The sequence below is a fragment of the Cavia porcellus genome, unplaced genomic scaffold (assembly GCF_034190915.1).
Source record: "Cavia porcellus strain 051 isolate PalLab524CR breed Dunkin Hartley unplaced genomic scaffold, mCavPor4.1 scaffold_26, whole genome shotgun sequence".
Lineage (NCBI taxonomy): Eukaryota > Metazoa > Chordata > Mammalia > Rodentia > Caviidae > Cavia > Cavia porcellus.
Genome location: NW_026947509.1, coordinates 25,726,604 through 25,749,705, shown reverse-complemented (window position 1 = coordinate 25,749,705; position 23,102 = coordinate 25,726,604). Strand labels below are relative to the sequence as shown.

Genomic DNA, 23,102 nt, shown 5'->3' with positions numbered 1-23,102 from the left:
ATCTGTGTCAATTTGGGGTCGTTCTCCCAGTTTAAGGGTCCAGAATGGTTTGTCACTGGCCTCCGCAGCGTCTCATTCCCAGTAAAATGAGAGCCTGCAAAATAAATTTCAGTGAATGAGATTTAAAGTAAAATGAAAGTACAGTCTTGGTTGTATCTGTCGGCGCCTAATAGAGAACCAGGGAAACTCCTTTTGTAAGAAAGAAACAACACTTGCCTCTGTAAGGCCCTATAGCTCAGGGGTTAGAGCACTGGTCTTGTAAACCAGGGGTCGCGAGTTCAAATCTCGCTGGGGCCTGAGTGGTTTATTTACTGGTATGGGTAATTTTTTATACCCCTTCCTCACTGCCACGAGAAAATCCTGAGAAACCAGTCGATTCTAGCCTCTTCGTGCTCGGTAATAACCCTGCAAAGTGGACCGGACTCCCTTTCTGTTCATGCAGGACCGCGCAGCGCCGAGTCCAGGAACATGGCCGCCTCCGCCCCGCGCTGCGGAGCTGCCGCCGGCCTCGGCGCACAGCCCTAGCTACGTGGGCCCACGGCCTCGGGGCTGGAGCCGGGCAGGAAGTCGGCCTGGCGAGGGAAGAGGAAGCCGAGCCTCTTTTCTGGGTTCCGGACGAATTTGGGATCGCGAAGGAGGCCCCCCGGGGTGGGGCCTGGCCGGCGGCGGCTTCGGGCTCGGGTTGGGGACGCGCGAGTTCCTTTCGGAGGCGTCTGGGGCCCGCGAGGGACGAGACGTGGGTAATCAAATTTGACCTGGGCTCATAGAAATTGCCGCTTCCTTTTTGAAAACACTAAACATGATTTCTTCGAAAGTGAACGGCCGCCGAGGCGCCGGGCTCACCGCTCCCCGTGGGCGCGCCCGCCGGAAGGGGCGCTGTGGGCTCCTCGCGTCCGCGGGGCTCTCGGCTTCCGCTACGCCCCGGCCTCCGCCGCGTGCAGGTCCCGCACGGCCGCGAGACGCAGCCGGCGCTGGGCGTCCCCGGCGAGGGTGGAAAGTCCTCCGCGAGACGGGAGCGCCAGCCTCCGCAAGAGCGGGCCCACAGCCGGACGCGCGCGCGCACACTACGCCTTCCCCGTGCCGATGACTCTTCTCGTTTTAAAAGGGAGCTCTGGAAGGGACTATACGTGCTCCCTTCGATAGCTCAGCTGGTAGAGCGGAGGACTGTAGAGCTATGTACGCCTAGTAATCCTTAGGTCGCTGGTTCGATTCCGGCTCGAAGGAAAAGCTGCTGTTTTGAACTTTGAGGCCATTCAACCCAGCTGTCTTTGTCTCTGGGCAGTATTATAACCAAACATGGAGTGAAATTTACTGGACACCTGGTTAGAGACCCCTAAGGGTTTAACCAGAAGTAATACACAGTTTGTCTCCTTAGACAATTGATGCTGCTGGGCAACAACCCTAGCTAGAGGAATGTTGCTGAAACCAAGTGGAACGAGCATCAGATGATCTGACAAGGGCACCACTTGGGGATACAGTAACTGCTACCAGGGAGATAAATTTGTTTAAACTGGCTGTGAGTTTTAGTATAAAGTATTTATTCGTTTTTATTAACAGTATTTTTGCTTTGACTTTTGTTAGGAAAATTTGAAGTTTAATATCTAAAATTTAAGGCTGGGCATGGTGGTGCACGCTGTAACCCTAGTACTTGGGAGACTGGGATAAGAGGATTCTACTGAGTTGGAGGACAGCTTGGGCTACAAAGTGAGTTCAGTGCCAGCCTGGACTACACGAGGAGACCTTGTCAAAAAACAAAACCAAAAAAAAACTCCTATGCAAAAAAACAAAAACTAAGGTTTAGCAAAAAGATGTTCTAATTAAAAGACTGAGGTTCTTTTAATGTTGTACTCCCTGTCATATTTAAACCTGCAGCATCGTATTTAGTTGTTTGTGAAGAATTTAGCATATATATATATATATATATATATATATATATATATATGCACTCAGTTGCCTTTTTCAGAGTAGGCCAAAAGCTGGTTGTCAGTGGAATATTGTCCCTTTGTGCTGGTGGTCAGCAAATTTAGGAGGAACAACAGCTGAGAATCACTGCCATAGACTGTTGAGTCAAGGACTATCCAATTCTTTAGAGTTAATTAATAGTGTTAGCTATTTATGGTTTATGATATAGGGATAGATTTGTATTGGTCACTTTATTTGCTGTGTGTGTGTGTGTGTGTGTGTGTGTGTGTGTGTGTGTGTGTGTATTTTTTCCTTTTCCATTCTTTCCTTTCCTCTTTCTCCCATCAAAATTTTTTTGGACAATTTTTTCCTATTCCAATATCTTTTGTACATTCTGGATCTTATTTACTCATCAAGTTTCTCACACAGTGAGGGAATATAATGTTTACACATGTGGGTCTCATTTATTTCACTTATGATTATGATCTTGAGTTGCATCCATTTACCTACAGAAAGCTCAAGATTAGCCTTCATTATAGCCTAGTAATATCTCATTATATGAAAAAACCATATCTTTTTATCCATTCCTCAATTGATGGGTATTTGGGTTGTTTCCAATATTTACTTATTACAAATTGTGCTGCTATGAACATGGGTGCACATATATCACTGTGGTGTGGTGTTTTAAATTCTTCTGGGAAGATACCCTGAAGTGTAATAGCTATAGATTTCTCACTACACTTCAGTGTACTGAACAAAAAAACCACGTGATATAGAAAAAATAGCAAAAGGGACTTTTTGTGATGTCAAAACATTTGAGAGAAAACAGCAAGTTTTTGAAAAAGACCTTAAAAGTAGCAGTTGAAATGTTACCCAAATCTAAAAATACATTTAGAAAATTCTTCAACATTTGTAGAAAATCCTACAAGGCATCAGGAAATTCAAAAGGAATTTTCTGGCATTTTAGCAGCTGCAAGAAAGAGTATTAGTAACAGATTTTTACAGCTCTGTGAGGTGGGGACAACCTTGTGTCTTCTCACTTCTCCAGGTAAAGCTAAATTTGAAGAACTTGATCTCCTCTGCTTACACGATTAGATTTTGGAAATCTAGAGCTGGAGCTATTGGAATTTCAAGAAAGCTCTACCTAGAAAAATAAATCTAATATCTGAGTTCAAAACTTGAGAAGATGGAATGTGAAGGGATGACAAAGGACAGCACAGTTGGTAGCTCTGAAAATTAATTCTAAACTGCAATTCTCTGTCAAATAATTTTAAGCCAATGAAAGCACTTGGGATTGCTTTTCTTACCTTGTTTGTATCACTTTATGGTTGCCAGTAGCTGTTTTCAGCTTCAAATGATAGCAAATCTATACAAGAAATGGACTAACAGACGACCTGAGTGTTGCTTATGTTGCTTTCAAACTACCAAAAAGCTAAAGTTTGACAAATTATCTGTGTGCCTACAACAACAAAGATGACATTAATTGTGCAAAAGCACTCCAAATGCAAGCTTTTTTTTTTTGATAAAAGCCATTTGTATCATTGAAAGCTCTGTTATTGTGTTTTGCTTTTAAGACAAAAGATGTTAGTGCTATGAGTTGCTCTTCTAAACTAACATCAAAATTCAGGTTAAAATGCAGTATTAGCACTTTGAGATCAATAAATGGGTTTGGGATTGCAGTTTGAACACTCGATCTACAAAAGTTTCGCCCTCGCAGGCTTAGAGCTAACGCCCAAAGATGTGTTTTCTTTCGGTTACTTGCAGTTCCCACCTAGAGTGCTACCTGAAGCCAAAATTCAGAGACCAAGCCTAATAGACGGCACAGAATCTGTGATGTGTACAGATACCTTCCTTGCTTCCTGCAGGACTCTGAGTTGTAGGATACACTCCCTATGCGAGCTCCCTCCCCGTGTGCTACCCACCCATCTACGGATGAAGAGACATTTTAAACTAAGAGATTTCGTTTATGTAGTTTGAGCTAAGGCAGGACAGGAAGGAGGGGAAGTATTTAATGTGAATTGGAATAACATTGGGAAAACAAATTCCAGATGGAGCAAGTAATATAATCAAAAGTTGGAGAGGTGGAGGAGCGATTCCTGTTCAGAGAAACTGCCAGTGGCGTACAAAATACGAACAGACGCTGGAAGAAGTCACCCCCAACGTGCGTGCTCATTCGCTGCCCACCCCTGCTCCCCGAATCTGATGTCCCTCAGATTCCCCTCTAGGATTTGATGCGTGGGGAGGGTGGCAAGTAGAGGTGGACAGGTGTTCCGCGTCAGTCCTGGGCTCAGGACTCCATGCCCCACCGTACATCTGCTCCCGCCCTCAGGGGACCTGGCTCTCTACTAGACTTTTGGGACCCAGTTTAGTGGAACTCGGATGAGTGCCCTGCGGTCTGAAAAGTTGCCTCCCGTCACCCTATCCGTTGGAAGTGTGCAATGTGTGCAAGATATGGAGCGATGAAAATGAGCAGCAAATACGGAAGAACTAAGTAAGGCCAAAACTGTGTGTCCCGAGGAGGAAATAACAAAACTGTGAAGCAGCCTGGCGGACTACTGCGGCTGTGAAATCTTGTAATACAGTTTACAAGCAATAGTACCAACGCTCTGTATATCTCGGCTCGTTGGTCTAGGGGTATGATTCTCGCTTTGGGTGCGAGAGGTCCCGGGTTCAAATCCCGGACGAGCCCGGTGTTTGTCTCCCTTTTAAACTTTGCTACTTTCCCCTTCCTCTTCTTTAGCAACTACTAGGAGACGAAAAATTTGGGGCAAACTTTCTGGCATTCGGACTGTGCTATCAAAGAAACCAGCACTGAATGACTGTGAGGCAGAAGGTCCTGGTGGCCACATCGGCAGGAAACTCTCTGGGTTCCTGGTCGCTTTGCCCCGGGGTGCCTCGCGTGTGTGTGTGTGTGTGTGTGTGTGTGTGTGTGTGTGTGTGTGTTCCCGCTTCCCCCTCCAACCCCGCGCCGGGTCCCCTGGAGGCCGTGCCCGCGGCCCCCGGCTTCCTCCGCAAGGGCGGTTCCCGCCGGCTGTCCCGGGGCAGGGAGGCGGGTCCAAGCAGGAAAAACAGGGTGAGGTCCCTACTTCCCGGAGTCGGGAATTCGGATCCTCCTCAGCTCTCGCAGTGCAGCCGGTCAAGTCTGGCGAGCACTCAGGGACAGGCGCCCACCACCCCAGCACGTGCAAAGCGAGATTCAAAAGGACACCTCTGCGGTTTTCACCAGCTCCCATCGTCCTACTGGGAAGAAGGGTGAGAAATAAAATCTTCTCTTTTAGCCTACTCCCCATTTCTGACACCTGGTTCGGAGGACAAGATGTTGGCCCTGCATCCCCCTTGCCGCCCTGCAACCTTGTCCGGAGCATGTGGGCGGGGAAACCAGGGCAGAGTGGGCCTCGTCCGCGGGGCGTTTCCGGGCGCATCCGCGGAGCTGAGGCGTGAAGAAGCAGAGAAAAGGCAGGTTTGTGCAGGAGTTGGCGATTCTGAGTTCCCTCCGTGGTTTCAGTTTTCCGCAGCTAGACAGAGATACCCGCGCGAATTTCTCACTGTCTAGGACCCAGGCTCCGAATGGGACCACAGCTGCGAATGGAAGGGAGCCACGGGGGACCTGTGCTTGCTCCAAACTAAGGAAACTTTGCTGCGTACACAGGTTGATCATCAGATTTGTGAAGCAGGCCTCATCCAGTTTTTGCAGGCTGAACTAACTTTTGGGGACTGATGTTTTCCTTTATTTTCTCCACCTCCCCACCCTTGACCCACCCTGAGCCAGTGTTGTGAAATTCTTGGAAACTGTTCCCAACAGCCTCTGCTCCAAGCTTTCTTGCTGAAACACTGCTTTCTTGCTCTGACAGAGCACATAAAATGATAACAGCACGTGGGTAAAACAACATTTTTATTTAGGAAGAACTGTTATAAAAAAAAATCAGTACTATCCTGGAGCTTGTATATCTCCATGACCCTCCCTTTGTAACAGTAAGAATATTAGTGCCAAATCACAAGTGAAATCAGTATGATTTCACATTTATCTAATTAGCATATTACCAAATTTACATAGGCAGCCTCTAACAGACTAAGAATAATTACTTAACTGCAAAGCTACTACCTAGTCAGTGCAGAAGGATACTTTCTATTCCATGGGCAATTAGTGTCTCTTTCTCAGGTCCTCAGGTTCCTCATCTGTAAAATTGGGGAAGGACTGGCAGATGGTCTCAGAGATCGCTCTCTGTCTTATTTGTCTTATTCTACAATGCACGGACTGCTGTAGTGTTAGCAGGGCGACTCTTGGATGAAAGAAAGTACTCCAGTAATGTGGAGATGAACTACAGCTTGGCAGAGAGGATGGGGCCACCCAGGAACCAAACAGTGTGCCTGGCCATGGTCAGAGAGTGGATGTCAGGTTATAAGCAGTAAAATGGCTGTCAAGTTATTGTTGAGCGCATTTGCCTATGACTCAAATTAAAAGTATGAGTAAATAGCAAACCAGTGTCAGCTGGTGAAGCCTTCAGGACTTTTCATATAATCTGTATTTGAGCAAAGACTCTGTAAACAGTGGGAAAGGGGGTGGATACAAAACCCAACATTCCTTGACAAGGGGTTGTTAATGGTTGTCTTCGGAGATATAAGAGTTCGTCCCCATTCTCCCCTCAGTCAACAGTGCCCATTTCCTGGAGGCCAGGTGCTCCTTACATGTGGGTTTACCTCCCTTAATCATTGCTTTTGTGAATTAGCATCAGTGTCATGTTTGTAGACACCAAAGTGTTAGCCTTACAAAGGAAATTTGGAGAGCGTGAACTTCATTCCCTCTATCACCTGTTTTACAATCAGCCCTAAAGATGGCATCAGACACATATGCTTTATATAAAGGGGGAAAGTGTGCTACCATCTGATTTCCTGGAAGTAGAGAGTCCTGCTTTCTATGTGTAAGGGCGATTAGCTTCTGGGAGAGACAAAGCAAGAGAGTCCAGGAAATAGGAATGATTTTCAAGTTGTCAGAACTTAAAAAATATGTAGCTTTTCTCAATTGTCAGTTGCTTCACTTGTATTAAATTACTGACAAAGATATAATGTTCATTAGTAGACTAATTCCTGGTCGGATTTGGAAACACATGAGTAAGAATTTAGGTGCTTGTTAATGAAGTATTGCATTTAAAATTCCCATTTTCTGTTTCAATGTAACTTCTTGTGTCAAGTTCAAGAGAAAAGCAAAAATGCCTTTCTGGCTTGTCAAGGCTGTGAGCAGGTTATGAACTCTCCCCAGTGTCAGAGGCAGGGCTAGAGTTGGAGGAAGGCATCTGTCCATGTTCCCTGGGAGTCCGGGCTAAAATCAGAAGCTGCTCAGGCCGAGCCAAGCAGTTTGTGCTTGAGCAACACTTCAGCCCACGATGCTGGGTGTGAGTGCATGTGTCCTGGGTTAGAGTGGAGACCTATGTGAGCCAGCAGAGTTCGGCCATGGTGTTGAAGTCCTCTCAGGCTGTGGTTGTCGGCTGCTGCTTGCTGTGGGACTGCTGAGTCAATCAGTGACTGATAAGACCTTAGAGATGTTGCAATGAGCCTGGCAGCCGTCCTCCCTACAAACAAGTGGCTGGTAACTTTTAAGAGCTCAGTTCTTTGGTGGTTCTTTAAAAAGTGCTATGTTGTTCATTTAAAATAAGCACCACTTGCAAATGATATTTTTTCCCACAAAAGAAAACAGAATGTTGGCTACTGTGTTGGATGCCAGTAGAGCCCCTGTCATGTAGGTCCCATGTCCTGTTATTTCTCTTTGCTCCTGAAACACTTGGAGCTTTAGCACTTGGCAGAACAAACTTTGACATTTGGTAGTCCTGGCAGGGGCAAGTCTGCCTCTTCCTTGTCAGAGACTCCATCTCCCCTGAAGTACCAAGCATGGAGGGAAGGTGCTTGTGAAGCTTTGCTTAGTCCTCTTCACACTACCCCGACCTTCTTTCTTTTAGCTCATGATTTGGGTGAGGGCACAGGGAGAAGGGAAGAGGACAAATGCAAAGATAGGGTATTGGAGACCCTGCAAGGGACAGCAGGGACATGGGATGGCCAGATGTTTACAAGGAACAAAAGGCCAGGGGCAGCTGGGACTTTGGTATTTATTGATTACAGCTGTGTCAGAGATGTGGGTGCAGGGCAGGGAGTGTTTCCTGGAACAGGAATGTTTAGTAAGAGGAACAAAGCACTCTTGCAAGGACAAGACGATGGGAAATAAAGAACTTCCCATGTGAGCCTACAGCACCCTAGCCCTGGGGCTTTCAGCTGCAGCCAGAAGACAGCTGGGAATTTCCTCCTTCCAATCTGGCTCAAAGGGCCAGGACAAGGATAGCCTCAGACGTGCTCCACACTCAATTTATAATTTGTGGTGCCCGACACTCGGACAGGGTTGTGCCCCAACAAAGTTGAGAAGCTGGGGACCTTTAACCTCTTCTCGATTCTTCAGTCTACCCACTTTTGTTCCTTATGTCTTCCGGCTCTTCGTAGTACCAAGAACTGCTGTTAAAGCCAGGCTAGTGACATTGAGAGAGAGAACCTCCTCCCGGGCTGAAGCTGGACAGCTGTGGGTTAACTGTGCAGCTGAGCTCCCAGGGAAACTGATGGAGCTGAGCTCCCTGAGGAGCCTGCTGAGTGTAACCCTAGTTAGGTACAGGCACAGCTACTAGGTAACAGCAGTGGAGCATAGCGGGTTTGGAAAGCTCCGTCTGAATTCCCTGTCCTCTGATCACCGTTCAAGCATCCCTAGTAATTGCTTACACAAACAGGCTTCCTTCAGGCCAACTCACCAGCTTTTCGCATAGAGCTGGGTGAGTGAAAGTCAGGTCAGCGCACTATAAGCCATCAGTTTGGGATCTCTGTTTCGGGGTTGCCTCTCTAGCTGTGAATATTGAATGCTGTCAATCCACAGAGAAATTAGTGGGCAGTGCCCCTGAGGACTGGAGGGACTGAAGAGGATTATTCAGGGCTCAGAGAAGGTGTTGCTGAGCGGAGTCTGGAAAGATGACCAGATTTTCTTCCTGTAATCAGAGGCCTTGATGTCAGACTCCAGGGTTTATTTGGTGTTTGACCTGCTGGTTGGTGTTTAAGCAAACCAGACTTAAGTGCCATCTACTTTACACAGTCTTGACAATGACTCATACATATGACAGCTTCATACGATAAATGCTAACATGGATTATTATAATTGTCATGATGATTTCACATGCAGTTGTTTACTGGAATGCAGCTGTCCTAGCTGTCACCTCAGATGTGAGCAGATTGAATCCTTGGAGGTGGGTGGACCACAAAAGAGGCCTGCAGATTTGGAAAAGAATCACACAGTTGTAGATCTAGCATCAGTGGAGTTGAGTGCCAAGGTTGGGAAACGCTTGTTATTTTCCTAAGATGACTATAAGGTATGTAAAGTGATCTGATAGCTTTAGCACACTGTTTTAGTGAGGCAAAGAATTTAGTTTTAGAGGGGCTGCAACAGCAATGTTACAGTGATGTTGGAGATAATTATTTTTGCAACTGTGCTTAGGAAATGAAAGATTGGGTACTCAGGGATAGTTTGCTGTGGACAGGTAAGGATGAAAGGAAGGAGAATCCTGGTTGGTATCCTAGTGAGGATATTTCTGGACATAGCAGCTGGGAGGTTGAGGCAGGTAGCATGTGATAATACATGTCCCCAAACCTTCTATAGAGATAATTTCATGGTTCTGTGAGATCCATGGAGTAAGTTGCTTCGCATACTTTCATGAAACAAAACTGTATCATGGACAAATAGAAAGTATAATCTAAAAGCATCCTACTGGAAGATCCTGTTTTATTCTGTAGACTTCTTCCAAATCAGCTCTTGGAGTGGCCAATAACATCAGAAACAGTATATTACGGATCCAGACCACTGCACATGAATTATGAAAACTCAATCCATTAATGAGAAAAAGAATCAAAACAGACAACTTTTGGGGAACAGACCATGTTTATAAAAGTTTGACTCCTGAACAAATTGCTAATTATTTCAGGTGGTTAATATTTGACCCAGTCTGGCCCGGGAGAAAGGTGAATGCCCTTGGTCTGCACGCTTCTGCCGAGTCTGGTGAGCCATGTATCTGCTCCCCCACCCCTTTATATGAGTAGTACACTATCAGAACCAGGAGAGCCTCTAGGTGCACACAGCTGGAACCTGTTTCCAAGGAGCCAACATTTGAACCCATCTCCAGTTGGACGGAGACAGCCAGACTCTTGTAAGATCCTTTCTCCTGGATAATCTGTTCTGTTTGTTTATATTACACTGTTTCTAGCCATTCATCCATTTGAATGAAGCTATTTTTCCTGCGTTAGGTCCTTTGGGCCCCAGTACGTGACTAGGAAAAGAAATGCATAAGATAAAATGTAAAACAAACAAATGAAAAAAGCTCTTTTTGGGGATAGCCTGCATGTGGATGAATTTCTAATTTAGGGAGAATTTCTAAATCGTGATAAAAATCTCCAGATTTCTGGGAAATCATTTGCTGAAGGGCATGTGAAATGGTCCTGCTTGTGTCCACATTATAGACACTGTGCAAGGCTTGACAAGGAAGGGAAAAGAAAACACACTTTCAGCCCTGCTCTAGTCTTCCCTAACTAATTTCTTTTCTTAGGAAAGTTTTGGATGCCTCCTTCTTTTTTTCTTCCTTTCTATTTATTTATTTAGAGATAATATGTAGTGTGGGCTGGACTTGAACTCACTAATGTGGCCCAGGCTGGCCTCAAACTCACAGTGATCCTCTTGCCTCAGCCTCCCAAGTGCTGGCATTACAGGCATGTGCCACCGTGCCTGGCTTGGGTGCCCTTTGAAAACAAAGTTTCTGATTCTTTTCATCTTGCATTCCAAAACCAAAGGAAGTAACCACAAGAAAGTGGCAGGTTGAATGGAAGAAGGAGGAAGAGAACTGGAGGGGAAATGTGATCACCGTTCCCTGTGGAGGATGGTGAGGCTGTGTTTGAAAACAGTGACCACAGTTTCCTCATCATAAACTGTGAAGTGAACTCCTTGGTGTGTGAAAGCTGAGTAGCGCTTGCATTTGGGAAGAAGAATATAAATTCTTGTCATGACTACAGGATCAGTTTGAGTCAGTAAATTGGGCCTGAAGAGCAGTGGGACCAATTCTGCTGATGAAAGTCAAGTGAGTTATGTGTGGTGAGAGAGGTTCAGCACTCGTGACCTGGGCAGGTTCATTTCTGTCCCCCAGTCTGGCTCTTCCCAGCTTCCTGACAAACTCACTTTATGTGGCTTTAAAGGAATATCCCCTTGGACACATGAGGAGGTTGGGGGCAGATGTCAGACAGTATTGGTCCCGCAGTTTGCCTGCTGGGAGGAGGTATCTGAATGTATTGGCGATCGCAGTTTACATAAGGCTGACGAAACCTTAGGTGCATTAGTACTAAATAAACATGCATATTCTGCAATAAAAGCAGAGTTACCCCTTTGCCTTGTCAGACTGAGACCTGAGTGCTCAAACCCTGAAAAGTGAGAGGCGTTTTAGGAGGCAGACCTGCTGGTAGTGTTTGTTTACCTTACCTCTGGTGACATGGCCTACACAGCTAGCCTGAGAGGTTAAAGCCTCTCGGTGACATAGGGCACAGCTCACTCTGTCATCGATTTTTCCAACTGGTGCCTGTACCAGCGTCTAAATTGTTAATAGTTTGTATTTATGCTTCCATTGTCACTGGACTTCTGCTGCTGAACCTGGAAAAGGCTCCAATATGTTTAGTGAGCGCTGCGGACTTTCAGTCCTTTTTAAAGCCACTCTCATTTATAGATGAGAAGATTTAGGCCTGCAGAGGAAAATGAAGTCAATCACTGAGATAATATTAAAGGTCTGTTTTGAGGCACTGATTCCAGGTGAACAGTATGATCCCTGCCCTTTGCAGATTGTGTGCCAATGGGAAACACTGACAAGTAAACAGTGAGTTGTTTGCCCAAGATCACATAAGTAATGCTGACCTGGAAATAGTATCCATGAGACCTAAACATAAATTCATAAATATTTTGTAATATCCTATGGTCAGTATGAAACTTTGCAGCTTTTGCTTTGACACTCACATCTAATCTCCTTAGCATGCACATGGTATTCCTCAGCAGTATACCATGTTGTAGTTCTTATGGAGTAGACCAGGGGGCTAATCTAATCTAATCTAATCTGATTAGAAAGAGTGTGCACTTTGTCCACTAGGTCACATGCCTTCCATGTCACCATGAGAATCCTGGATTTGTTGTTCTAGACTCACAGTCATTTCCCCAGGATTGTTAGCCACACTAAAGGATTCTTGGACTTCTTAAGGCCTACAAAAATATTTGAGATGAAAATGTTTATTGATATATCACAAGAGAACTAAAAAATAAACACTAATAATTTAGTATCTATTAAAATGTATATATATATTTTGAGACAGTGTCTCACAAGATACTCAGGCTGGATCAGTTGTGGTGCACACCTGTAATCCCAGCACTTGGGAGGCTGATACAGAAGGGTTGCCCTGAGTTCGAGACCAGCTTAGACTACATAGTAAATTCATTTTCAGCTTGAATTACATAGTGAGATCCTGTCTCAAACAAACAAATAAGCAAGCAGACTCACAAAACAAAAACCATAGCCAATCACAAATTAAATGAACTGCAGACAAATAATTTTAAAAATTCTAAAAACCAGTTAAAATTTATAGTGAAAAGCCATTTTTATTGTTGGATGCAGGGGTATTTGTAGATATCTAATGTTATATGAGGTGGATCCATGGAGGTTTTTAAAAGATCTGAATGGTCTTCAAAGTTTTTTCAGAAAGAAATTACACCTTGCCTTAGTGTTAGGGGAAATGCATCACATGGTCCTGAAGATCAGGGGCTTCCTCACCTGTTGAGGGGGCTAGCAGCTGAATACTTAATCTCTTAGTCTATCGCAACTGTGATAGTTAACTGATTGGGACAACTTGAGTAAGAAGTTACCAACTAAATTGGGTCAGGATAGTTATGGATGTGGCTGAGGAAATTAATTGAAACTTTACTGGGATTTACTGGGTGGGAGTGACGGCAACCAATGAGTTTGCCAGCTAAGTGGGAAATGAGGAAAGAAGACTCTGTTTCTTTAGTGGAGCTCCAGTCCTCACCTCCGCATTGGACATCGTGTTCTGATTTGCAGCACAGACTCTTTAGCCTTCCATTGCTGATCCGTAGACCTCCTGATATGGACTTGCGTAAGATGCAATGAGTTTCAGCTTTTGACTGGATCCTCCAGCTGTCCAGTGTGCAGATGGATCTGTTGCCCTCTTTCATACCTGACTGTGTGGGTGGCCATTGTAAGCCATCTTGTAAATTCTTTTTTTTTCATCTTGTAAATTCTTATATATTTGTATATATCATTTTAAATCTGTTTCTCTAGTAAGCAGTGACTGATACAAATTTTGGTATCAAGATCTGGGTCATTGCTGTGACTATACCTAGCCATGTGGTTTAGGAGCCTTTGGAATTGGCTTGTGGGAAGATTTTGGAAAGGTTTGGAGATGCCAGTTAAAGAAGCAGCTCTGGAATGCTTAAAGTTGTGCTTGCTGCAAGATCCTGGTCAGAGATCAGCAGAAAGAATGCTGCTACACATGCAGCAGGTAAAGACCAGGCTCATGAGGTTTCTGCTGGGAAGAAGGACTGCTTTAGCTATGGGACTCCAGACCATGTGTGCTATGCTTTGGCAGAAAATTTGTCTGAATTTTACTCTTCTTTAGAGACTTTGCCTGAAACTGAGATTTAAGTATGAGATGAGCATTAATTATTAGAGAAAATTTCAAGGTAGTCTAATGTTGAGGAGTGGCCCAGATATTTTTGGGGGCTTTTGGCCAGATCAATCGGTAAAGAGTCCAGCAGAATATTGTAAAACATTTTGAGTTTGGCTAGAAAGGAAGCTCCAGTAGCAAAGAAAGTGCAGAGGAGAACTTGGTTGCTGAGAAGAAAGAGGACAATAGAAAAGATGGCCTGAGGACATCACAAGGACCAGAAGGGCATCACCCTTTTCAGGCTCAAAATTGCAAAGGTAAAAGGTGCTCTGGGGCTCTCTTTTGCTTTGAAAAGAGAGCCCCAGAGCACCATGTTCTAGAATGGCAGTGGCCTAAGGAATTTGTGCCTGTGGATTGGGCTCATAGCATCAACTAATCCAGACATTCAGTAAAAGGGAAGGAAGCCTGGCAACTGCTTTGGTTGGTGGCATACTTTAACATCATCCATGTGGTGCTTGTTCTAAGTGCATGCAGAATGCAAGGGTTGTGGGGTCAGGAAGACAGGTTTCAGAACACACAGGTTTCAGAACAAGCAGTGTGCCCCTGAGAGGTCAGTGTATGAGGCTGTTGGTAAAGTAAAGACCCTAGAAGGTTGAAGAAGCCAGGAACATGGATTTTCTGATGAAAAGGAGGGGACTGCTAGGAGGGAACAGAGCTGGCCCAAGACAGAAACTGTGGGAGCTACAGCCAGTGGCAGTGTTGTAGGGGTAGAGCCATCCAAGCTCTTCAAATTTCACGTCTTGCCACAGATTGCCCTGGATGCTAGAAATGGAATTTGGGAAGGAGTTAACGTTTGCACTGCTGAATTTTGGATTTTTTTGATCCCATTTCATGCTATCCCCTATTTGTACCTTTTGAAATAGTAATGTTTATCTTAGGCTATTGTATGTTGGAAATGTTTAACTTTCATTTGTACAGGACTCACAGCTAAGGAGACTTTGAACTTGGACTTTTTAGCAATGTTGAAACTGTTAGGACTTTGGCAACTCTTAGAAATGGACTAAATGCCTTTTGCATAAAGGTAACTGTGTGAGTCATTGGGGGGTCCAGGAGCAGAATGTTATGGTTTGTATCTAGATCCCCCCAAAGCCTCATGCACTCATAGGTGGGGCTTTTTGGAGCTAGCTGGGTCTAGGGTGTGATGCTGGGATTAAGATTGCTCAGTCCTGGTGTGGGTGGCACCACCTACAGGGCAGATAGCTCAGATGGAATAAAAAGTGACAGAAAGCAGGCAGCTGCTTTTGTTGCTTCAGCTACTGCTATTCCTTACTGCTTGCCGCCTTTTGCCTGCCCTCCCATACTGTGTACTGTTTCTCTTCTGCAGTGCATCTCTGCTATGTCACCCTTCCCGGGAGCAAGTGGGCTATCGACTGAAACCTTTACAAACTGTGAGCTGAAATAAATCTTTCTTCCTTGTGCTGTGCTGTATATTTTGTGTCAGCAATGAGAAAAGTTACAATCAAGTCTGTGTGTGTGTATGTGTGTGTGTGGTACAGGGGAATAAATCCAGGCCTCATACTAAGTTGTATCTGAACCCCTTTTAAGCTCTTAAAATTTTGATACAGGGTCTCACTAAATCACTAAATTATCCAGACTCAAACTTTATGGGCTTGAATTTTCTTTTCTTTATTTTTGCTTCAAAATATTTTGTAATGGGCTTGAATTTTCAATCTTCCTGTCTCAGCTTCTCAAAGTGCTGGGATTATAGGTGTATCCCACCGTACAGTTACAGAAGGTCATTTTGTCCAAGTGAATCATTTAAAAGCAGACTTCCAATTATATCCAATAAATTCTATGAAATAAAGATGGGTCAGAGATCTCTATTGTCACTCATTTTAGTCATTCATTATTTGATCCCAATTGAAGACAGTAGAGGAAGACAAGAAAAATGAAATGGTAAAGATAATAATTGTCAGCATATACTGATACTTCCTAAATGCTAAGCATTCTATGAAATACTTTCCATTAATTTTATCTTTTACCATTCATAGCATTGTAAGAGAAAGATGTTATTATGATCTTTTAACTTTTGAGGGGAAATGCTAAGACAAGTTTAAAGAATTTCACTGAATTCGCACAGTGTTTAGTTAGCTTTCAACCCCCATGACAATTACGTGAGATAATCAATTTAAAAAGAAGAAAAGCTTATTTTGTCTCAGTTCCACCAGTTTCATTCTGTGATTATTTTGAATATTTGGCTTATTGATTCTGGACCTGAGAAGGCAGAGCATCATCGTGGGAGGACATGGCAGAAGAGCTCTTTACTCTGGGCAGCCCAGGAGCAGAGTTCAGTCAGGTTTCCCACTCGACCAAACTGTATCCTTGGTAACAAAAAAGAAGGATGAGAGAAAGTAAATAAAAGCAGTGGAAGGCCAGAGGGAACATGAGAAAACCCACCTAAGTGCATTGTTCTGCTGAAGCTGAAACAAATTCTTCCTTCAGAAGCTGCGTCCACCAATCATGGAGAGAAGAGTAAATCAAGTAGTGGCTTTCCCTAGCATCCTGCCTCCCCGCACCTCTTTGCTTCCTCTCTTCCTAATGCATTGTCTTATATCTGTAACACTAGGCATGGTAATTGGACATGGAGCATGTTTTTATGTGCAAAGGCAAAAAGATGGCCATGGATTTAGGAAGTGACACTTAAAAAGAATAACTATGTTTGCTGTTGGTCAGCATCACTAATCAAAGGATAGGCTTTTGAAGGACAGCGTTTCATAAGGCATCTGTATCAGTCACTCAGACAGTGGAACTGGCCATCATGAAGCAGGATCTTTGGAAAGAAAAGAGAGCAATGTCTATATATATCAAATAAGGACTTCACTGGGGGCGCCCCTTAGACTGCACAAATAAAAAATGGATTCATTTGACTCTGAAAAATTGTCTTTGTTGCTTTAGGTTGCTCACTTATCGAATGAGGGAATGGGTGTATTCTAGTCAATCAACCTTGCCTCCCTGCATCACTCAAGTGAAATCGCAGTTATTAATCCCAGCAGTGACCATCAGATGGCAGCATCTGGCTAATCAGTGTAGTCACGTTGCCCACCTCCCCCTCCCACTTCCAACCCCTGAAACTTGGTAGAGAGGCAATTCTGAGCCAGTCTTTAATAACCTGGGTTTTTTTTTTAATTGTAAGATTAATAAGATTTTTTAAAATCAATTTTACATGCCTACGACTAAAAGAACAGTCATGTGAGAGGGAAAGCTAGGCTGAAATTTTACTCTGCTCATTTCTCCATCTCCCTTGATTCCTAGATATAAAATGAAAATCAGTGCGTAAGCTTTCTTTGACTTGAGTCTATCCAAACTGTTGACATGTGAGCCTCCAGGCACCAAAACACTCGTCAAAGATCACACTAAGTAATTATCTTAGAAATAACTCCAGATTTGTTTAGATTTGTTTTTCCCTTTTTATGTATTGTGATCAACATCTAATCTTGGGCAGCCAAACATAGTCAATTTGGCTGTGACTTATTGTACTGACTACACCAACTGCTGTCTAGAAAAAAGAAAGGCTTCTGTTTTCAGAGAAGTACATGTTGGCAAAATACTCACTCTTAGGAAGACAAGGGTGGGCAAGGTGGGAAATTACACATGAAAAGAAGGGAGAAAGAGGAGACTGGAATCCAGGAGATGCCGGCTTGCTTTCTCAGCATGTCTCTCCAGTGCTGAGTTCTTATGTCTTTTCTCTGGCCCTTGCTTCCTCTAGACACCTCTACGGTGGTTATGGATCTACAGAGGACCCATTCACTGCTTCTGCTCTTGCTGCTGACCCTGATCGGGCTAGGGCTGGTGCAGCCCTCCTACGGCCAGGATCGCATGTACCAGCGGTTCCTGCGGCAGCACGTGGACCCCCAGGTGACAGGTGGCAATGATTATTACTGCAACTTGATGATGCAGAGACGGAGGATGACTAGTCCGAGGTGCAAGCCCTTCAACAGTTTCATTCATGAAGACATCTGGAACATTCGCAGTATCTGCAGCACCAGCAACGTCGAGTGCAAGAATGGTTTGATGAACTGTCATACAGGTGTTGTGAAGGTCACAGACTGCAGGGAGACAGGAAATTCCAGGGCCCCTAACTGCAGATATCGGGCTATGGCGAGGACCAGGCAAGTTGTCATTGCCTGTGAGGGTAGCCCTGAGGTGCCTGTGCATTTTGATGCATAGACCATCCCATATTGTTTACACCAGTGGCTAGCCTCCAATTTACACCTAGATGGCAATGAGTGACACGTTGGAAAAGTCACAGGCTCTTGTCTCCTTTGCTCGTTTTTTCTGTTTCTTCTGTAAAAGTTATTCTCTTTCAGATATTGCATCCAAGAGAAAAGGAGACATAAATCTATGAGTCTGAGCTTTTCTACAGTAAGCTTTTATAATGCTGATCAGCTTCGTTTGCTCAGATCTTATACTCTGTAATTTAGTCATGATGTATTTTTACTACATTTCAAGCGCTTTCATCTCAGTTATTTTAATACCCCAGGAGCTCTTTAATAATGCCTTTGTATGTAGAAGCTGGAAGTTAAAGAATTTGCTGAGACTATGAAGTTAGTGGAAAAGGTAAGACAAATTCCAGTTCAACTAGATATGTATTGAGGGCATCTTTTGTGCTACCATGTGGAGTGCTTTGAAAATGTCTTCCTTCTGTTATTTCCCTAAGTCAGTTGTTGGGGAAACCATTAAAAATTTGTGACTAACATGCTGCCAAATGAGAATTCTCTGTTCCTTGGCATTGTTATGTTTGTGTCTTTTAAGATCGAGAAATATTAGAAAGTTTCCTTTTTCTTCAAATATTTCAATAATCCCAATAAGTCAAGGTACTAAAAATTTGTTAGTTTGCAAACACTCATTTATGCTCCCTGACTGAAAGATGTTTCATGTGTTCATTATAATAAAGGACAGATCTACAGGAATCTAAAAGGACTGTGCTATGGGATTATTTATTTTTACTCTTTTTCTCTTTAATTTTTTGCTAGTCGATAAACACACACACACCTTAAGACCCTTATACCTGCTGCTTAAAGACCAGTGCTCACTTCTTCCCTGACCACAACAAAGAAACCTTTGCTTCATTTGCCCTGGAGGATGTGGTTCATCTCCAAACTCACACCCATCTCTTTTCCCTTTGGAAACAAACAGAAAAGCAGGGCTACATAGTGTTGATAGCTGGCAATGGGAGAAATGTGTGGATGTGAGCACGTGTGTGTGTCTATATGTAAGACTAACTTGAAAACATTTGAATGACAGTAGATACAGGGAGAAATCTTACACAACTTCCCTTATCTGACTAAAGCACAGCCTCCCCAAAACATAAATAACCACCACTGGCTCCCTTCAAAGGAGTCCCCAGGCTGGAGATAGTCCAAGACAACTGTGAAAATAAACCTTATTTGAATTTGACTCAGGCTGCACATGGGAACTTGCTTCAGTGATGTTAGAAATTAAAATTGAGGTAATAGCATCGATTTACAGGCAAAATCTTTAATTAGGAAAAATGAGAAGGAACTTCGTAGTGAAGGAAGAAAAACAGAACGGGGCACAATTCTGACAGACAAATCAGACTGGCCATTGAAAACACGGATATAGCTTTTAAAGGCACCTTTTTTTTATTTAAAAAAGGATTAAAATAAAAGAGGACATAACAAAGCAGGTCAGAACAGAACAATTTAAGCAACATAGTGTTTCACCACAAGACAACCCGACAACAGTAGCTACCACAGTGTTTCTTTCCTTGAAATATTTGAGTATACCTTCATATACTATCGTATCAAACATAACAAGACAGTATAAAACCAAGAGAATGAAAGTATTACAGGGTATTCAGAACCAACTAACAGAAAATGAACAATGGTTACTATATTATCTCTTAGTCCATAAAAAATTTGTTTATACTATTACGTATAATAAAATCCAATAAGATACAACATCATAAAACCGATGGAGACAGAAGAACAAAAGCTTGGTGGGACTTCAAAACAAGATGATACTAAATCAGCACTAGCTATTATAATGTCTTGTTTTCTTCAAACTAGCTGTTCATACCATCACAGACAATAATATTAAACACCCCAGAATAAAACCATTCCAACTTATGAATGAAAACATTATAAGGCTCCAAAGCAATATAATGGGAATCATGATTTCCACATACTTTTATGTATTATTACCATTTCTTACACTAGGGAAACTATTTGGTATTTATACATGTGAGTTTGATTTATTTCACTTATGAGTATGGTCTCAAGCTGCATGCATTTATTTATAAATATCTCAATGTGATCATTCTTTACAGCTGAATAGTACTCCATTGTATAAAAATACCACAACTTTTTTATCCATTCCTCAGCTGATGGACACTTAGATTATTTCCAAGATCTGGCTATTAGAAATTGTGCTGCTGGGGCTGGGGATTTAGCTCAGCGGCATAAGCGCCTTGGAAGCAGGCAGTCGTGAGTTTGATCCCTGGTACCGGTAAAAACAAAAGAGACCAAAAAAAAAAAAAAAAAAAAAAAAAAGAAATTGTGCTGCTATAAACATGGGCACATATTAAAGGCACCTTAAGATGTTGCACTATTCACTGATCATTTATTTACTAAAAAGAAAAACTAAAAAATATATTTAAAATGCAATTCCTGTACCATCATCCCCCAAAATAAAGGCATCACTAGGGTAGGCTATCAGATGGTAATTTTTCATTGGATCACAAATATAGTGTTTTATGACATTTTTCTTGTGTGACAGGGGATTGCCTCCTATTGTAGGATATGGCTATGCCCTCTTCTTGTCCTTATGTCATTGGTGGGACATGAGAAGGTCCCCCAAGGAGGAGCTGGGAACCTCACTTCACCCCACCTATGAGTAGGTTGTGAGTTTGCAGACTTCTATCACCGACAAAGAATTTCTAAGACATGTCAGTAGTGAGAGATGTAAAAGGTTTATTAGTCAGAATTTTAACAGAACACATCCAGAAAGAATGGAGTACAGGCCCTCAAAATGGAAGCACCACCCTGCCTTGCAAGCAGGCAGTCGTGAGTTCGATCCCTGGTACTGATAAAAAAGAAAAAGACAAAAAAAAAAAAAAAAAAAAAAAAGAAGCACCACGGTCTGTGGCTGAGGGCTGTGATCTTCAGGTGTCCCCAGACGGTGGACTAGGTGTACGTTTCTGCTGTCTGCCAGGCTGCACACTTGGTGGGGCAGGTCAGACTAAACCATTCGCATGTTTAGAAGTTTAGAAATACACTGGCCACTTCAGAGTGCTGCGCTTTTGAAGAGGAGTGTCTGTGGGAGGAAGCTCAGTGTACAGGTGAAAAGTACAGGCTCCGATTTACAGACTCACTGTGTCTTTAAGATTCTTAGAAAAGCTTTTGGTGTTTTCAGTAAGTTTCCTGGAAGGGAAAAAGCATTGTAGCCTTGGGTAACTTTTTGTCTTTAGGAACAATTTCTCTTTGTTTCTGTTTTCTCTTGCTTTGTAAAAGTTGCTTTATTTTCCTAATTGAGAATTTTTAGTTTTACTTGTACATTTTTGTGGTACATAACGGTTACACCCACCATGGAGAGGTAGGACATGCAGCCTCTTAATTCTCACGTTAGAACACGAGCTGCTGGAGGGAGCTGGCATCCTTAATTCTTTTTACTTCCTCCTCTTCCCCCCTCTCCCTTGCTGTCACCTCTTTGTTCCATTTCTTCTCTTGTCTTTTTTCTTTTATTTCTCTGTCTCTTTTCTTGTCTTCCTTCCTTCCTTTCTTATATCTTTCTGTTTTCTTTCTTTTTTTGTTTTTGTTTTTGTTTTCTGAGTCTCACTATGTAGTGCAGACTGGCTCAGGCTGGCCTCAGTCTGGTGACAATCCTCCGCTTCAGCCTCCCGAGTAAGATCACAGGTGTGTGCCACTATATCTGGCTCCTCACAGTTTTTCGTGAATGTACAGTTTTTCTTGAATGTGCAGTTTAAAAAATCACAATTTTTTTGGCCTCCTTTCTATATCCTTTTTATCCTTCGCTTGGCGACGTCATGGCGCCCCCTGCTGTTACAGTGCTCCTGCTTCTTGAAATTAAAGAGCAGAGGAAGAAAAAGGCACATTCTACACACAGTGTTTGGAAGGAAGGACAGGAACTAAGATGCCTCTGCCTTTAGTGGAAGAGAGATCACGGGTTAAGACCTGAGAAACTTTGACTTGTGTCCCTGTGAGGATCCTTATCCTGTCTCAACCTTCTATTTTGTATGGAATCACGGTTATTTTACCTTTGTTTTTCAAGGTCACATTGCAGCTGAGTGATGTCTTGTAGAAAATTAACTTGACTTTGTAAGCTCCAACCCTAAATGACCTGACCACTTGATATGTCTTAAAGAATACCATTTCCTCCCTTGCCAGTATAGCACCAAAAGCCTCTTTCAGGTACAACTGTGTATGCGTGTGTGTGTGTGTGTGTGTGTATGTATATATATATTTATGTATAGATTAAAAACTTGTGGTAAACTTAACGCCAGCAGAATCAAATCACCATGGTGCTGAAGGTAGATGTTTCAGCTGAGGAAGGTTGCCAGCATAAATAGAGATGTGGAGAAGGAAAAGGGAGGCATTGAGGCATTTTGGCTTCTCCTGCGTGTTACTGTTTCAGCTGTTGGTTCTCTTGGAGGAGCTCGTCATGACTAGCTTCCCCAGTGTGAGTTGACCACTGTCATCAGAGGAGCTCAGGACCTTGTTGGTGAAAGTGGCTGTGGTTTGCTTTGGGGGAGCTCTGGTCCTTGCGTCTAGCGTTGCTTCCTGGCTCCAGAAGGGAAGACGTGTGCCATTTAATCTCCAGGATAAACTTGTCACTCTGGCTTTCTGGCATGTACTTGACTGTTCCTATCGTTGGAGGAGCTCAGGGCCTCTGTGTCGCTGAGGATGGCTATGGTGCTTTTCAGGTCAGCCCTGGTCTTTGTTGTGAGTGTGACTTCTCAGCTCCAGTGTAGAACACCCAGTTCACCAGCACAGCTCCTTCACCCCGCTGGCATGGACTTTCTAGCTTCCACCACTGACCTTTGGGCCTTCCCAGCACAGATCTGTAAAAGAGACTGGTGTGAGTCCTTCTCATGGGCTCTAGACCTCCAGTTGGACTCCTGGGAGGCACTATACATGGCACCTTAAATGTTTCCTGCCCAGCGCAGCACCAGCAGCACAAGCGACCAGACAGCGGTGACCTGAGAGGAGCCAGAGTCCATGCCGTGTGGTAGGGCAACGGTGATTTCCAGCTCTCCAGGGCCAAGAGCATGGGCAACAGCATGGCTTCCCTGATTGACACAAGCGTGGCTGGCTATAGCACTTTTTTTCTGAGCTTCCCCTCCAGGTCCCTCACTTACCCTATCCATGGTAAGGAGGCTCTTCCGTGGTTTTGCCAGACTCATTTGGGTGCTTTAAAAGTAGATACTTGGAAGCCACTAATCC

General features: G+C 43.6%; 1 protein-coding gene and 3 non-coding genes across 6 annotated transcripts; all 4 read left to right on the top strand.

The window, feature by feature from the left end:
- The first annotated feature begins 224 nt into the window (after positions 1 to 224).
- Positions 225 to 297, top strand: Trnat-ugu (transfer RNA threonine (anticodon UGU)). The gene has a single exon. It is a non-coding gene; the product is annotated as a tRNA-Thr (tRNA).
- An 836-nt stretch (positions 298 to 1,133) lies between these two features.
- Trnay-gua (transfer RNA tyrosine (anticodon GUA)) lies at positions 1,134 to 1,224 on the top strand. The gene is given in 2 exon segments: positions 1,134 to 1,170; positions 1,189 to 1,224. It is a non-coding gene; the product is annotated as a tRNA-Tyr (tRNA).
- A 3,295-nt stretch (positions 1,225 to 4,519) lies between these two features.
- Positions 4,520 to 4,591, top strand: Trnap-ugg (transfer RNA proline (anticodon UGG)). Its single transcript has one exon. It is a non-coding gene; the product is annotated as a tRNA-Pro (tRNA).
- A 370-nt stretch (positions 4,592 to 4,961) lies between these two features.
- LOC100717485 (ribonuclease 4) lies at positions 4,962 to 18,597 on the top strand. Of its 3 annotated transcripts, XM_063236939.1 has the most exons (3): positions 4,962 to 5,154; positions 9,903 to 9,976; positions 17,387 to 18,597. In XM_063236939.1, exon 3 carries the CDS (start codon positions 17,404 to 17,406, stop codon positions 17,845 to 17,847), a length of 444 nt encoding a protein of 147 aa, XP_063093009.1. In that variant the 5' UTR covers positions 4,962 to 5,154; positions 9,903 to 9,976; positions 17,387 to 17,403; the 3' UTR covers positions 17,848 to 18,597. The 3 variants fall into 3 exon arrangements, with proteins under 3 accessions (XP_063093009.1, XP_003474580.1, XP_013013216.2); XM_003474532.5 differs by lacking the exon at positions 9,903 to 9,976 and having other exon boundaries at positions 4,965 to 5,154; XM_013157762.3 differs by lacking the exons at positions 4,962 to 5,154; positions 9,903 to 9,976 and adding an exon at positions 9,983 to 10,124.
- The last annotated feature ends 4,505 nt before the right edge of the window (positions 18,598 to 23,102 follow it).